The sequence below is a fragment of the Nematostella vectensis genome, chromosome 9, assembly GCF_932526225.1.
Source record: "Nematostella vectensis chromosome 9, jaNemVect1.1, whole genome shotgun sequence".
Lineage (NCBI taxonomy): Eukaryota > Metazoa > Cnidaria > Anthozoa > Actiniaria > Edwardsiidae > Nematostella > Nematostella vectensis.
The window spans coordinates 2,939,684-2,955,901 of record NC_064042.1 but is presented as its reverse complement, the minus strand read 5'-3'; the positions used below and the strand labels follow the sequence as shown (position 1 = coordinate 2,955,901).

The window sequence follows — 16,218 nt, the reverse complement described above, 5'->3', positions numbered from 1 at the left end:
ACCATCACCACCTCATCGGCACAACCACCACTACTCTCGGCACAACCACAACCACAACCAACATCATCATCACCACCACCATCACCACTACAGCCACAATCATCACCTCATCGGCACCACCACCACTACTCTTGGCACAACCACAACCACCATCACCATCATCATCACCACCACCATCACCACCAACATCACAACTACCACTACTCTCGGCACAACCACAACCAACATCATCATCACCACCACCATCACCATCATCATTATCACTATCACTGTCATAGTTTACCTGAGCATAGTCATCACCATCAGGCATCAAGACAAAAGCAATGAACTCCAACAGGCCATGAATGTCTCCTGATAACTCATACAAGTCATACAGGAATACCAGCTGGTCAATACTAGGCAGTCGTGAAGTCAAGCCAAACATGGGTGGATTGGACATGCGCAAATCACGCAGGGCGTTGGCACACTCAGCCACTGCCATATACTGATCAAAGCATGGTAGGCTGGAGAATTTACTGAAACGGTGAAATGACATGTTTATTAATGCAATACTCTTGCACAGTGCTTGCTTAAACATTTTAAAGTCTATTCAAGTCTAACCCAAGAAGACTGGCAAGTGATTCATAAAGAGAGATTGAACAGACATAAAAGGTGCAAATAGTCTAGTTTCAAACTTCGAAAATGACCGCTAGACAGATTTATTGAGGGTGCATTTTAAAGTGTTAGAAGAAAATTATTCATAAATTTTCACAAGAAAACAAAGTATTCACAATGACAATCATTGTATGATTTTCAGGATCGGTAGTTTCTCGTTGGAATTGCAAGTTGCAAAAATTATGTAACATGGCCTTTAGAGGAGAAACGGAAGCTAGCCTGTCAAACATGTTTTTCTGGTTCTTCTCAGTCCACACGGCAAGGCACCAGTAAAGGCGTGTGCCGCTGCTACCTGTAGAGAGATGTCCATTGTTCCTCCTTAGCGCGACGCTCACTGAGCTCCGAGGTGGTGAGGCACTGGCTGTATTCACCTCCACCAACACTTCCATGACCAGAACCTAACACAAACAAATGAGCAATGGTTTGGTGAAATATCTCAATCACCCACTTGTTAGCTACTGCACTATTGAAACTTAGAAATCAAGAAGTCTCTGTTGGCCATTTTGTCATCCTAGCAAAATTGCCAAAAGCGAAAGAGCATCTGATTCAATTGGCTGATTTGGGGAATATTTTCTATTGAACTTTGTGTATGTTTGTATAATACTTTACTTTTAGATTCTTATTTCGAGATCTCTTCAATTAATGTGTTTTTCAATAAGAAAACTTAAAAAAAGGTGTGGCTAACAATTGTCTCTTTGAAAAATGAAAACTTATAAAATAGCCCTCCATAACTGTTATATCATACTAATAAAAACGTTTATTGGCTGCTTGTAATATAGACAGTAATATAGACTTGACTTAATAATAAAGGAGTACCTGATCATTACTCTTTAAATGGCAGTACCTGCAAGATCATAGAGGGTCTTGACCAGTAATTTGGTGACCTCCTTGCTCTTGTTGATGGCTTCCGTCCTTGCTTTACCAACACCGTACAGCAGCACCAGCCTCTGGTTACACTCATGTGTCGTGGCTGCTTCATGTGGGATGGGGAAGTGAGTAGCATACTGTAAGTGCTGGGACTTGCTGTTGTAGCTGTGAGAGGCAGCTTCAATGGATATTGACTCTTTGAGGCCGTGAGAGGATGACAGTTCAGTCGTAGAGGAGTAGAACTGAAGACCTGATATAGAAAAACGATAATTTGAGGGAAAAAGCAAGAAAGTGAATGTATTTAGTTTGTGATAGCTAACTGTGGACAAGGACCTCTTTCTTAACATCTTTTTTCTGAGAAGATGACAAATTTACATTCCCCAATGTAAAGAGCCAGTTTTTACACCTCAGAAATATTCCTAGTTGACCTGATCTGGGGCCGAGCCCTGGCCCTCTTGCTTTAGAGAAGGAACCCGTACCACTGAGCTACTGTACTACTCTTGAGAGAAACATAAGAGAATAATGAGAGAAGGAACCCGTACCACTGAGCTATTGTACTACTCTTGAGAGAAACATGAGAGAATAATGAGAGAAGGAACCCGTACTACTGAGCTACTGTACTACTCTTGAGAGAAACATGAGAGAATAATGAGAGAAGGAACCCATACCACTGAGCTACTGTACTACTCTTGAGAGAAACATGAGAGAATAATGAGAGAAGGAACCCGTACCACTGAGCTACTGTACTACTCTTGAGAGAAACATGAGAGAATAATGAGAGAAGGAACCCGTACCACTGAGCTACTGTACTACTCTTTAGAGAAACATGAGAGAATAATGAGATAGAAGTGGATATGTATAAAGAACTATAAAAAATGGCAATTGGGAAAAAAATAGCTAGCAGAATAACCAACATAACCATACAGCGTTCATAAACGATCTTTGAGACCATCTATTCAAATAGAATATTGTGGTTTGAGCGAATGGAAATGGATACAAAATAGTCTTTTAGGAAATGCATTTTAGGAAATGCCCCTTGATCAACATGATTGATAACCAACCCGGATCTGTCTGGATTCCCTGGACACCAGACACTGCCATGTGTAGAGACTGGGCCTGGTCAGGGTCCAGACACCCCTCAGCGTCACCCTGGTCAAGCAACCTCTCAAGTTGCTCCTGGTGTAGAGTCAGCTCACGGTCCAGCTCGAGTTCACTACTGAGGTCTTTCCGCAGTACATCTTCATGTGTGGACTGCAACAGAAGACACATTTAGTGATGCTCTCAATTGAACTGCGCCATAAAGCTTTATTGCCATAATGCTAAATTTACTCTTGTCATTTCTATATATAGAAGTAGGATTTTGAGTAAGAATAAAAAATCCTTTGGTATGTTATTCAAAATCAGGCATTATTTGTTTGTAAATTTATATTATTTATATTCTCTGTATTATTCATATTCTCTGTATTATTTGTTTGTAAATTTATATTCTCTGTATTATTCGTTTGTAAATTTATATTCTCTGTATTATTTAGATATGAAATTTTGGGTGCAGACCCCTCCTCAAGCCATTATTGTTTTTATTGCGAATAACCCTCCCACAATCCCTAATGCATACACTATCTCCCCCCCCCCCCCCCAAAAAAAAAGCCTTGGTTAGAAACATCCCCTCACGCCAGCCCTGGATGCAAACACTACCCACCATTGGTACATCCATCCCTGGCACACCATGAGCATCCCCCTCCTGGACACACTCCTCGATGTCTGACATTACAGGCAAAGGCAGGGGGGTCTCCCCTATTTGCCTGGGTGGGGAGGGTATGGATACAGCAGGGGTAGGCTGCAGATCTCCTCGCGAGATGAGAGTGCACAGATAGGCATTGTGGGAGAAGACGTCATGTCGGACTAGCTCCACGAACAAAAGCACAAGTTGTGCAAAGCTTGGGTCCCCTTTACTGTGCTGGTAACTTTCTATAGTGAGAAAAATGAAAAATGTCAGATATTAATATGGGAATGGAGATGAAAATGTGATACTCTTGAGATCTCTTGGAAGGGGTTGTTACTTAAATAGGACACGGTGATTGGCAGGCACTATAAGCTTAAATATTACTTTGGTATGGGGCAAGGAAAATTCTAGACCTTATGGTATATGAGTCAGGAGATAACTTTAAATTTAGAGTTTGATACATATCAGCAATTACTTAGATAAACAGACCAGCCATTTATTGTCAGTTCCCAGTTGCCTAATGATTTAAATGGTTACCTAATGAATTTTGTCATAAATTTAGTTTTCTTTATCATTTTTCAAAGTCTAGTAAAGAGAAAGCACAAAGGACAAATGTAAAGATCCATTTTCCACTGAAATCTGATCATGATTTTGCATTTTGCAAGCGATCATCTTTCATACTTATGCTTAACATTCAGTTCATGAGGTCTAGTTCTAAACATCCTTACCAACCACTGGAGCATAGTTATCTAGGAATTCCAGGAGGACTTTCTGACAGACGGGTGTGGCTATGGGGTTGTGACGAGAGCTGTTGCTCTCTTCACCACCTGAGGTACTATCATCTTTCTGTTGAGATGTCAAAAAGGTATGATAGTCAACTTCCCCTTTTGTATCATCACCAAGAGAACCTCCTTAATCATAGTAATTACTCACTATAAAAGATATAGTTATCAAAATCATCAACATTGTTATCATCTTTACCACCTCTATGCCACCTCACAACCACTAATAACAGTGATCAATTCTAAACTGGAAAAAAAACCTATTAAGTGGAAACATCTTAGGGTCCTGACCCCGTACGCAGTTCTGCTCAAGGTTAAACCAATCAGCTATCGAGCTATGATTTGGGGTTTGCACGGCGCAGATCTGCGCGGTTTGAGCCAATCAGACGTTATAGATCTCGGTGACATCAAGGAGGTGTTGACATACAATAACCAGACTACTCTGTATGGCATAAATATCTGGTTATTACATGTCAACAGGGGTAAAGCCTTTGTTAATTCTCAAACAAAAGGTAAAACAAAACCTCTGAAAGTCTGAACTAAAACACCTTCCTTTGACTAAATACAATAAGCTAAAAAGGAGCGACATTATTTTCACAGGTCCTCTTTTATTATTATAGTTTCTCAAATTGATACTTTTTGTGTTTGATATGTGTATTATTTTTAACTTACTTGAAGGGTGCTAATTTGGCGGAGAGAAATCTTCTAGCTCACGCTGCACATGATGCCGTGTAACACGAGATCTCAGGGTATGGAATGAATTGATAAACAATTTACTGTTTCAACAGATTCGGATTATACAGCAAATCAAAGTGCGTTTTCGAACGCAGAACGTGCAATCTGTAATATAGGTGAACTCGAAAAATACCATCGTGTTTCGAAGCAATCACATACGGAAAACCCCTTTAATAAAGCAAACCTCTAACTACTGAAACATCTCACCGAAACGTGAAAGAGGAAGATAGTATACAACATCATCATTTATTGCAAGGAGAACGAATAAAAGCCAATCACATTCCCAATCAGTGCGTTTGCAGACGCAACGAGTGTCTAGGATCGATTTACAAAGCTACATAGGCATGGAAAGCCGGTAAAAATTTTAGTGTACTATGTATCTAAAGTGACTAGCCTTTAAACAATATATCGGCGTTTTCTTACTTTGTAAGTCAAGCACGCAAAATGTTTTGTTCATTTCACAGAGATCAGACATAGCCATATGTTATACTTCTCGATAGACACTCAAGAGTAGGCTTTGAAAACAAACCGGAAACTGTGCGTTTTAAAGACGCAGGCTAGTCAATAGTGTGAAAGAATCTAATTTTCGGTACGAGAAACACATTATGACGTTTGTAATTGGTTGTTAGAAGACGAGGTTGATACAACTTTCTTATTCAAACATCAAAAGCAAGCTGTTATAAGTTGATTTACGTCTAGTTATGTGCTTTAGGAAAGCACCCGACTCCGGGACAGATGGAGCACCAAAGGTTGAGCTCTCTGTTGGTGGTCATATGATATGATTAAAAAACTGCCATCTTGTAAGCTAGGAGATAAGGCCCGAACAAACCGGAAAGTGTGCGTTTTAAAGACGCAGGCTAGTCAATAGTGTAGAAGAATCTAATTTTCGGTACAAGAAACACATGGCGCTTGTAATTGCTTGTAAGAACATGATATAATTTTTCTTGTTCAAACATCAAAGCAAGCTGTTATTAGTTGATTTATAGTTGATTTACGTCTTTAAAGCTAGTTATGTGCTTTTGGTTTGCTTAATTTTGGGTATAAGTTCATAATATTTCCTACATTCATGTCACCTTCCTGGGTTTACATTCAAAGTAGTGGACTACAATTTATTTCATTGAGCATTTTTGTCTATAGTTTGGTGAGCTTGAGTATAAGCAGGGTATAAATAACAATGTCAAGTAATTTATCCCTTAGGATAAAACCAATCGCATGTCTATTAGTGCATTCGAAAATGCAACGGTCTAGATATTCATGCAAGCACGAGATCAAGAGACAGATATAGGCATGGAAAGCCAGTGAAAATATTATATCCTCGCAAACTTTAAACACCGCCAGATTACTATTTTCCAAAAGTAGTTGTTTATCCGAGAACTAGACATTTTGTTGCCAATAAACAGTGAACAATACGCTCTGAGAATAAAGCCGATGTTCTGGGATGTTGGCGCGTTCTAGAGACCCCTTTTAGGGGTAGCGATGAGTAAGTTCGAGATTTGCCGAGGCGCCGAGACCGCGTTTTAGAATCCGAGCCCGAGACTTTAAGTCAAATTTCGGAATCCGTGTCCGAGCTTTTACTAGCTTGTGTTCGGACATCAGATAACTTGCTCGAGGTATGTCATAAACATTAGTTGAAAAAGAATAGCTAGAGCGGAAAGGCTTAAGACTCGAGACTCGAAAAAGAGGGAAACCCTTAGCAGTAACAACATAAAACAGATCGCGTTTAACAGAGACTCCGAGAACGTGGTACAAAAAGAGGCTCCAAGATCCTAAAATGTCGTGGGGAAAAACGAGACTTCGAGACTTCCGTAAAAACGCCGAGATTCCGAGACTTTGCGAAATTTTTGCGAGATTTTCGAAATTTTAAGGTACCCATCGTTACCCCTTACGTATATTACAGATTGCACGTTCTTTTTGCAATTGGTTCCCTCCAAGAATGACCCATTCGTATTTTTCTCATTATAAAAAGATCTTCTAGCTCACGCTGCACATGATGCCGTGTAACACAAGATCTCAGGGTATGGAATGAATTGATAAACAATTTGCTGTTGTTGCAATTAAATATTGACAGATTCTGATTATACAGCAAATCAAAACGTAGCAAGTGCGTTTTCGAACGCAGAAACGTACAATCTGTAATATAGGTGAACTCGAAAAATACCATCATGTTTCGAAGCAACCACAACTTGAGTAAATAGCCGCGGGTATATGTGCTGGGGCTCCCACGTGCTAACTTTGTCAAGTTGAAAAAATGTAACACCAAGCTGTAATATCCGACTGTCCCTATGCATGAATCTACGATACTGGAGGATGATAATAGGCTAAATTCTTTTAAACAGATTATCTGTTCAAATCTTTTGATTTTTCTCTAGAATTATATTGATGCGCTCTTTTGCTCGACTGGTGCTTGGAATGCTTGTGTGCAAAGAGCAAAGCTCCCTAGCTCGGGCCTTATCTCCTAGCTTACAAGATAGCAGTTTGTTAATCATATCATATGACCACCAACAGAGAGCTCAACCTTTGGTGCTCCATCTGTCCCGGAGTCGGGTGCTTTCCCAAAGCACATAAATAGACGTAAATCAACTTATAACAGCTTGCTTTTGATGTTTGAATAAGAAAGTTTTATCAACCTCGTCTTCTAACAACCAATTACAAACGCCATAATGTGTTTCTCGTACCGAAAATTAGATTCTTTCACACTATTGACTAGCCTGCGTCTTTAAAACGCACAGTTTCCGGTTTGTTTTCAAAGCCTACTCTTGAGTGTCTATTGAGAAGAAAATATAACGCATGGCTATGTCCAATCTCTGTGAAATGAAGAAAACATTATGCTTGCTTGACTTACAAAGTAAGAAAACGCCGATATATTGTTTAAAGGCTAGTCACTTTAGATACATAGTACACTAAAATTTTTACCGGCTTTCCATGCCTATGTATCTTTGTAAATCGATCCTAGACACTCGTTGCGTCTGCAAACGCACTGATTGGGAATGTGATTGGCTTTTATTCGTTCTCGAAACTAAGCCGAGTAGATTAACCAGGTTAATTAACCAGACGCTAGGTAGCAGTTCACATGGGTTCCGATATCACGCTAAATACGGGATTCGCTGATACATGAGCAGTCCTGCGCAACAGGAAGTGAATAATTGTATCATTATTGGCTAATGCGAGCGCAGGGCTGCGCTCAAGTTTTGCCGTTTCGCGTTACTTTCATAACGAGCCCGAAATTTTTCAAAATAAGCGAGTACTTAACAGATAATTGAGAAGTACTCTGGATATAGTGACACGTTTATTTTTAATAAACCCTTGAGGAGCGCAGGAAAATAGCATGCAGTAAGTTTATCCGTAAGGTCACTCCTGACAATCCACTCCATCTCCTAATACACAAACGCATAATTAACCAGTCCTCGCACTACAACTTAAGACCTAAAGACCATGTCACTCTAGCAACCAAAACCGACAGGTTCGGAAATTTTGTTAGCGTAAAGTTTGCAACCTCAGGCTTGGAGTGAATTATCAATATATCATGTGTAAATTATATGTTAATTATATATTTATATGTATGCGTAATTGACCGTCACTGTAATTCAGTCCATGGACTGCGAAAGTGAAAAATAAACTAATTATTATTATTATTATTATTATTATTAATCAATATGTTCCGATGTTACGCTAAATACGGGATTCGCTGATACATGAGCAGTCCTGCGCTAAAGGAAGTGAATAATTGTATCATTATTGGCTAATGCAAGAGCAGGACTGCGCTTTGTGTCTGGTGACCACTTGCAATGATAAGCACTCCAACTCGCATTGCTATACGTTATAGCCAGCTTGATCATACTAATGTTATTTTTGATTTGATAAGATAACAGCCGCTTTGCTAACAGTGGAGTACAAAATATATTGAAAGATAAGCACAAAACGGTGCAGTCGAGCGCGAAACTCGTAATTAACTCACAAGTTTTCCCGTTTCGCATCACTTTCATAACTATAGACATGTTTACTTTTAAACAACATGTTTGATTGAAAATACGAAACTAAGCAGAGTAGATTAACCAAGTGGCAGGTACAAGGGCATAAGCTGCTCTGCGCTAGGTAGAAGTTCACATGGGTTCCAATATCACGCTAAATGCGGGATTCGCTGATACATGAGCAGTCCTGCGCAACAGGAAGTGAATAATTGTATCATTATTGGCTAATGCGAGCGCAGGGCTGCGCTCAAGTTTTGCCGTTTCGCGTTACTTTCATAACGAGCCCGAAATTTCTCAAAATAAGCGAGTCCTTAACAGATAATTGAAAAGTACTCTGGATGTAGTGAGAAGTTTATTTAATCAATATGTTTGAGTTAAAATACGAAACTAAGCCGAGTAGATTAACCAGGTTAATTAACCAGGCGCTAGGTAGCAGTTCACGTGGGTTCCGATATCACGCTAAATACGGGATTCGCTGATACATGAGCAGTCCTGCGCTAAAGGAAGTGAATAATTGTATCATTATTGGCTAATGCAAGCGCAGGACTGCGCTTTGTGTCTTGTGACCACTTGCAATGATAAGCACTCCAACTCGCGTTGCCTCGCGTTATAGCCGGCTTGATCATTCCGAGTTTACTATTAAGCGACCAAAGATGGATATTTGTATGGTTGCATACGCATTTACAACGAAAGCAAAGTAACAAGTCCGCCGTGGCCGATTAAGGCTTGCCAAGCTTCCAGTTGAAATTGGAAAATAACGCAAGGACTCTTCTGGGATACAAGGTATTCAAAGAAATATCATAAACTCCGAAAATAAGGAAGGCATTATATTGGAGTTAATCGATTAACTCTAAGGAGGAGATACACGAAGGAAGTTCCAGTATTTGAGAACACTGTTCTTAACGCGCCAAAACAATCCCGCCAAATTAGCACCCTTCAAGTAAGCTAAAAATAATACACATATCAAACACAAAAAGTATCAATTTGAGAAACTATAATAATAAAAGAGGACCTGTGAAAATAATGTCGCTCCTTTTTAGCTTATTGTATTTAGTCAAAGGAAGGTGTTTTCGTTCAGACTTTCAGAGGTTTTGTTTTACCTTTTGTTTGAGAATTAACAAAGGCTTTACCCCTGTTAACATGTAATAACCAGATATTTATGCCATACAGAGTAGTCTGGTTATTGTATGTCAACACCTCCTTGATGTCACCGAGATCTATAACGTCTGATTGGCTCAAACCGCGCAGATCTGCGCCGTGCAAACCCCAAATCATAGCTCGATAGCTGATTGGTTTAACCTTGAGCAGAACTGCGTACGGGGTCAGGACCCTAAGATGTTTCCACTTAATAGGTTTTTTTTCCAGTTTAGAATTGATCACTGTTTAATATCTTTCTCATCATCATCAACATTGCATTAATTACACCCTTCAAAAGATGTTAATTTAGTTTTAAAGGAGGTTGTTCTGACAATGTCAGGGTGATGTTGGGTTTTGCGGTACTGGCCCTCTTTTGTACGAGATTGCAGTAGAAGAGCAAAAAAACATGGAGTGATGCAGTATTTCAAAACACTGCGAGATGCGAGATTTTGCTTTTTAAACGGCAGTATTGAGGTAAAAAACTTAAAATATCATGGTGTTGCGGTGTCAACGGGATGTCGTGCATGCTCTCCAAAACCTTACCCTTCTGTGCGGTATGCAAAATTTTCAAAAATTTTGTGTGGCATTGCGGTAATTAGACCCCCCAATGTCTATTCTCTCACCTTATTCAACAGATCTGACTGTCTTCTCTGTAGTAGTTTAGCCACAACGAAAGCACGGTGCTTGCCAACACGATGCTTTGAAATGGCCCATTCGCATAGCAATAGGGCAATGGCCTCATCTGTTGAAGTCAGCTAACAAACAATACAAAATAATAATAATAATAATTGGGAATCATTCAAGACCAAAAAAAATGAGCTAACCCCTTCATTTAATTTATAACATACCTATCAAAAAATTCCTATTAGAAAATAAGAAGGGTGAGTTTGGGAATGTATTATTGTTGTGTTTGATTTTGGACTTACAAATCTCCCCCTGGTAGCCTCAAATCCTGCCCAAACTTACCCAGCTTGTAATTCTTAAACTGAAATTGATGTTTGATGATGAAACTGATGAGGAGGATTCTAACATGTTAATGAGGTGGGGGGGCAGAAGCTTTAAATACCAGAACACACAAGTAATATTCACCTCTCTATTTCCTTTAGAGGCAGAGGTGAATATCTTGGCATAGAGAAGGTCAATACAGTTGGTGTTGTCTGCCCGGGTGAAGTCATACTTGTCGAGTATTTCCAGAGTGGTAAGCACTCGGTTCACAGCTATGACTGAAAAGCAGACAGCTAGAATAAATAAAAAGAGTTAGCATGGTATTGAAGGGGAGAGAGAGAGGGAAAGAATACATACTAGGTGCTTTACCTAATAATGTATATGCTTTTGCAGGTTCACTGCCATATGGTCTTGTGTAAGCCTTGTGGAGTCAGTTGGCCGAAAATATGTGGAAAACCTTAACTTGCTAAGTGCACATGCTTAATTTTGATTGCTTTATGCAGAAACCCTTCAGTTGCTATGTACACATGCCCCATCCCAATTGGTTCATGTGAAAACTGTCACTTTCTTAGTGCATATGCTTGACTTTGACTGCCTCATTCTAATTGGCTCATATTCTCCTGCTATATGCACATCCTTAGTTCTTATTGGTTCATTTCAATGCCTTGCACTTTGTACAATGTATGAGAGTATGGTTGGTTGTGACTGCTATATGTGATTGCATGCATAATAAAATACCATACACCTATTTGAAATAGCATTGAACCAGCCAACCTGTGTACCATGCATTGTGTTCCGTATGTCAAGTTTGAATTATGCCTTAAGTAAATTGGCAGATAATACAGGTTTTAGGTATTTACATGTTGCTGGCTAGAAAAAATTGACCCATGGTACACATTTCAACAATTCAATATTTATTAACCTATAGATGTATGGTCATTAACAGATTCAAAAATGAAGGACAGATTGAAAAGAAGCATCAAAGATAAATAAAAAAAAACCTAAATCACAGCCCCAATATGCATTATTATCCTTTTTGTGGTCAGCCCTTCATTTTTTATCCATTTGCAAGATGCAACAAAACCAGCTATGGGAGCCCACAGGCTGATGAGGTCAGTGGTGTTCAGGTGATGACATGCTCAGATGACAGAAGTTTTCAAGAGAGAAGTAAGCCTGTAAAACCTTGAAATGAAATGAAGTTAGGAGGGTAAGAGGATGGGATGGGAGGGTAAGGTTACAAAATCACAAGGTGCAAACATTTGCACTATCAAGATTTCTATATTTGTTAGGCATTTTACAGTATTAGGAACATTGCGCCATTTCAAATAGACCATTCGAGCTATAAGCTTGCGCACACATTACTATATAAATCTAACTCAACTACCAGCTTTTTTAAGCTTGCACCAAACGAAGGGTGCGCTGCAAGAGGGTAGTTGAGGTAGGTTTCCATGTCAAGTGCGCGTGCATGCTTATAGCTGAAATGGCCTTTGGCATATTTTAAGTTAAAGTTTAAAGTTTATATTGTTAATAGCCAGCGAGGTTGAGACTAGGCTCTGGCCTCTCAAAGCACTATTTCGACTTCTGCTAGGTTCAGAATCTGGACTTGGTCGCTAATTGGCCAATTGACGCGTGGTCAAGGAAACCAAGAAATTCTGACCGTTCTCTATTGTATTGTTCGCTTCAAGTTCAAAAGGTCAAAACTGTTTGCCATAACAAACATCTAAACGAACAAAGTAGAGGAGCAATAGATTATTTTAATCGCAGTTAAACAGTAATAGTGCTTTGCAGTCCAAATAAGTTACAAGATTTACCAGTATTAAAAATGTAAAATCTGTTCAAGAGGAGTCTTAACGAGTTCATCAACAAGCGGCAAGATGTCTTTTATGTGCTGCCGACCGGATTCGGAGAATCGCTGATTTTCCAGCTTATTCCCGGCGTTTGCTCTCGCCTCAACGATAGTGGATTCAACTATACCCACCTCCCCACCTCCTATTCCCCACCTCCTATGCGCCGATTCTTGTCACTAGCTCTACAGTAATGAGCCCATGGGTTTTCAGATGAATATCGTTGTTTTTACATCTGGTTTTCATGCGCTTTTCATACTCGTGAATTCGATTCTCGAGCGAAGAGATGTTTACATCCCAGGTGAAACTGACACATGCTAATCACAAAACGTTATCATGGAAGTGAGGCAGAAGTCGAAATAGTGCTTCGAGAGGCCAGAGCCTCGTCTCAACCTTGCTGGCCACTACATAGAGAGACGTTTGAGGCTCTGAAACCAGGGTATATTCCAATGTCATTTTATCTAAATTATAAAGAAATAAAACCCCTGAATTTTTTTCCAATCTGTGCCATGTTACATTTCAATAACTCCAATAGCAACCTTATTAAGGATTTAGAACTCTTTTTATTGTTAGATTTTGTGTAATCTTGTATTTAAAAAAAGTTATTTCCATCAAAACACATTTGATAAGGAAATGAAAGGCTCACAAAATATGCCATGAAAGGGTCGTTCAAACAAAAATCCTGTTAAATATAACAAACTTTAATGTCTTTGCTGTTTAGAGGCCATACTATGCTCACCCAGATATGCATCAATTTTTTAGGCCGCTGGGTCAATTAAACTTCTTTTATTCACCTATTTATTTGATACCAATGAGGCAATAGGGGTAGGAAACAATCTACCATACACATACACATACAGGGTAGAAATGTTGTAGTTCAGCCTTTTAATAGTGCATATCATTACTTGGTTTATTTTAGATAAAAATATTTTCTCTATAAAAAATATTTAAAAAAAACAATGTCTCAAGAAACAAAAACTATATAGATTACTAACAGTGTTCTAACACATGGGAAAATAGCAAAATGTGTTTTCTATGAAAAACAAGAACATACACAAATACTAAAAAATGAGTGTGGAACACAAATGGAAGTTTGCATGCTACACCAGCATTTTAACAACTTATCGCTATTAAATTACTTTAAATTAATTAAATATTGTCATGCAGGAAAATACTGTGCTACACATGAGCTTGTTGGCATTCTAAAAAGTTAAAACATTCAACAAAAGAAAATGTCTACAATAAAAAGCAAATTGCTAGATTGCTGAGCAGCCAAACACAATTTAATGTAAAGTCAACTGATTTGCAGCTCAAATCTACTTATGATAGACTATTTTATTTAGCAAATTGTTGTTACTTTAGTTAGAAATTATATTCGTAAATGTGTGACGAATAAAATGTGTTTGAGATTAAAGCCCTGTTATGGGGAAGCAAAGGATATTTTTGGAGCAATTTTTTTTAGTTTTTGAATATATTACTATCTCATTTAGGGTCTTTGTTTTTTCTAAAAAAATACTTTAGAATTCCCATTTTGGCACATCTTTTTGTATGTTTTCTAGACATAAAGCACCTTGAAATTGCTTAAAAACTTCTTCAAGTGTTGGGTGATGAAACCTCAAAACAATGTTGGGGCTGTTTACAGAGGGCTGACAATGGTTCATCTTAACATTATCAATTAAATGTAAAACTGCAAAATAAAGTTTAGTTCAAGGTTGTTATATACGTATAAAGCGAATTAATCACCGATGGACACTGATTAATATTTATCAAGTTAATTTAGACCATCCAATAGAGCAAGAAAGGTTAGAGTACTAAGCAGATAGAGAATTAGAAAAGAAGACTTGGGGCTGGTAAAGCAAGCTGAAGCTTCCCTGTGAAGATTGCTAGACAAAGTGGCAACAAAGCTAGCAGCGGTTATGAATATGATTGAGCTATTGCACAAAACAGATGCTCTCAGAGTCTCAACAATTATTGGTAGATGAAATGGATGTCAAAGCTAACTTTTTACTAGTGAAGAAAACAGAGTTAGAAGAGATGCATAGAAGAGAGAAATAGAAACAACTCCATTTCTTTCTTCTACACTTTCACCTCCTTCGCACTGATTCTCTCACACACAGTAAGCACCTTTACTTCTGTCTCTACTTTCTTTTTCTATCTCTTACTAACACCACCATTACTCTTTTATTTTAAATTATGGGAAAATTCCATGGCAAAAAATATTTCCCCTTTGCTGGAGAGAAAATGCACCATTGTTAATTCTTCCCATTTAAAAAAAAGGAAATCAAGTGGACTTCAAAAAGAGCATCTGTAATTTGTGCTGAAGCTCAGACAGTGCGTATGAAACTATGGCATGGCATTGGTGTTTGTATTGACGTGAGTAGTGATGATGATATTGATACTAATGATGCTTTACCGTGGAACATTGATTGATATTTACCTGATGTCTTGTCTTGGTATTTGTCGGGAGACCAGCGAGATTCAACAGCTAGTCCTCGAGTTTTGACTGATTCTTCACTTGCAAGTAGTGAAAGCATCACCTGAGGACAGATAATAATTAGCAAGAACAACAATGACAAAAAGAACAAAGGTAAAAAATCATTTCCAAATGGAGGGACATCCAAATGGTGGCTCTACCTATTGTCTCTGGGTTCCGAGACAGATAGGCAGGTGCATTTAGGGGTTAATGATGCATTAGCTCACAGGCATCAATTTTTGAAAGATGTTTTTCTTTCTCCAACCGCCTCCAATTCTCTATTTCTTTGCTAAATATGTTCCTCAAATGTTGCAACAGTATGAATCTGTAAGCACATGTGAACTATACATATAGAACATTTCTTGTTAGCATACAATACCTCTTGGTTGATGGGATTGTTGCTTCCACCTCCAGGCATTGGTAATGCCGAAGGCGCCATTGGAAGCCTATCTAATGGAGATCCAAGTACTTGGGGCTTGGTCTGGTCTCCAGAGTTACTGCTGGATGATGACTGACCAGACGAACAGACAGTGGAGTTCCATACCAAGGCACCTGGACAGCATATGGTTACTGCCTGGATAATTGCGCCTAGTGCAAGCACCAGGGAGTTATGTTGTGAGCAGTTCTTGTACTGGGAAAGCACAGTTGATGTAGAGGATGAAGATGTAACGGGTGTAAAAGAGCTGCAAGAAAAGCCAAGCATAAACACATATGCTAACAACCCTGTCTGTCTGATGCTTTGATACGAGATACAGGGCTTCTGGAATTACACGGAAAAAAACTCAAAATTACGCCAGATTCTTTGCTAAATTACGCACTAAATTACGCGGAAAATCAATCATTACGCGCTAAATTACGCAGGATTTTGAAACACATTTTTCTTTAAAAATAAAAAATTTTGTGGGATTCTTTAATGAATTACGTGCTAAATTACACGGAATATCAACTGTTACGTCCAAACTACATTTTGTACCGAAGAAAAGCACGAAATAACTTGAAAAGGTTCATTTTTTTGCGCAAAAATATCTTAGGCGAGTTTTCAATGGCTCCTAGCCACCAGCCAATTAAAAAAGGTATTTTATTATTAGTC

At 38.7% G+C, this 16,218-nt stretch overlaps 1 protein-coding gene and 1 long non-coding RNA gene across 8 annotated transcripts in view; one reads left to right on the top strand and one right to left on the bottom strand.

Annotated features, from left to right (window-relative positions):
* LOC5517222 (mediator of RNA polymerase II transcription subunit 12-like protein) overlaps positions 1-16,218 on the bottom strand; it is a 53,909-nt gene that overhangs the window by 33,276 nt on the left and 4,415 nt on the right. For 4 of the 5 annotated variants that reach the window (XM_048732301.1, XM_048732305.1, XM_048732304.1 and 1 more), the window contains exons 10-19: positions 15,508-15,811; positions 15,093-15,192; positions 10,956-11,104; positions 10,490-10,621; positions 3,973-4,090; positions 3,221-3,489; positions 2,583-2,772; positions 1,499-1,771; positions 947-1,052; positions 284-515 (exon numbers count right to left, since the gene is read on the bottom strand). In XM_048732301.1, the coding sequence (XP_048588258.1) occupies positions 284-515; positions 947-1,052; positions 1,499-1,771; positions 2,583-2,772; positions 3,221-3,489; positions 3,973-4,090; positions 10,490-10,621; positions 10,956-11,104; positions 15,093-15,192; positions 15,508-15,811 (1,873 nt within the window). The remainder of the gene's footprint in view (positions 1-283; positions 516-946; positions 1,053-1,498; positions 1,772-2,582; positions 2,773-3,220; positions 3,490-3,972; positions 4,091-10,489; positions 10,622-10,955; positions 11,105-15,092; positions 15,193-15,507; positions 15,812-16,218) is intronic. The other variant, XM_048732303.1, reaches the window with a different exon arrangement.
* Positions 9,199-15,849, top strand: LOC116621557. 3 transcript variants are annotated; one of them, XR_007313672.1, is made up of 5 exons: positions 9,199-10,340; positions 10,973-11,064; positions 11,884-11,978; positions 14,933-15,242; positions 15,543-15,849. It is a non-coding gene; the product is annotated as an uncharacterized LOC116621557 (long non-coding RNA). The 3 variants fall into 3 exon arrangements; XR_007313671.1 differs by having other exon boundaries at positions 11,884-15,242; XR_007313673.1 differs by lacking the exons at positions 11,884-11,978; positions 14,933-15,242; positions 15,543-15,849 and adding an exon at positions 11,205-11,822.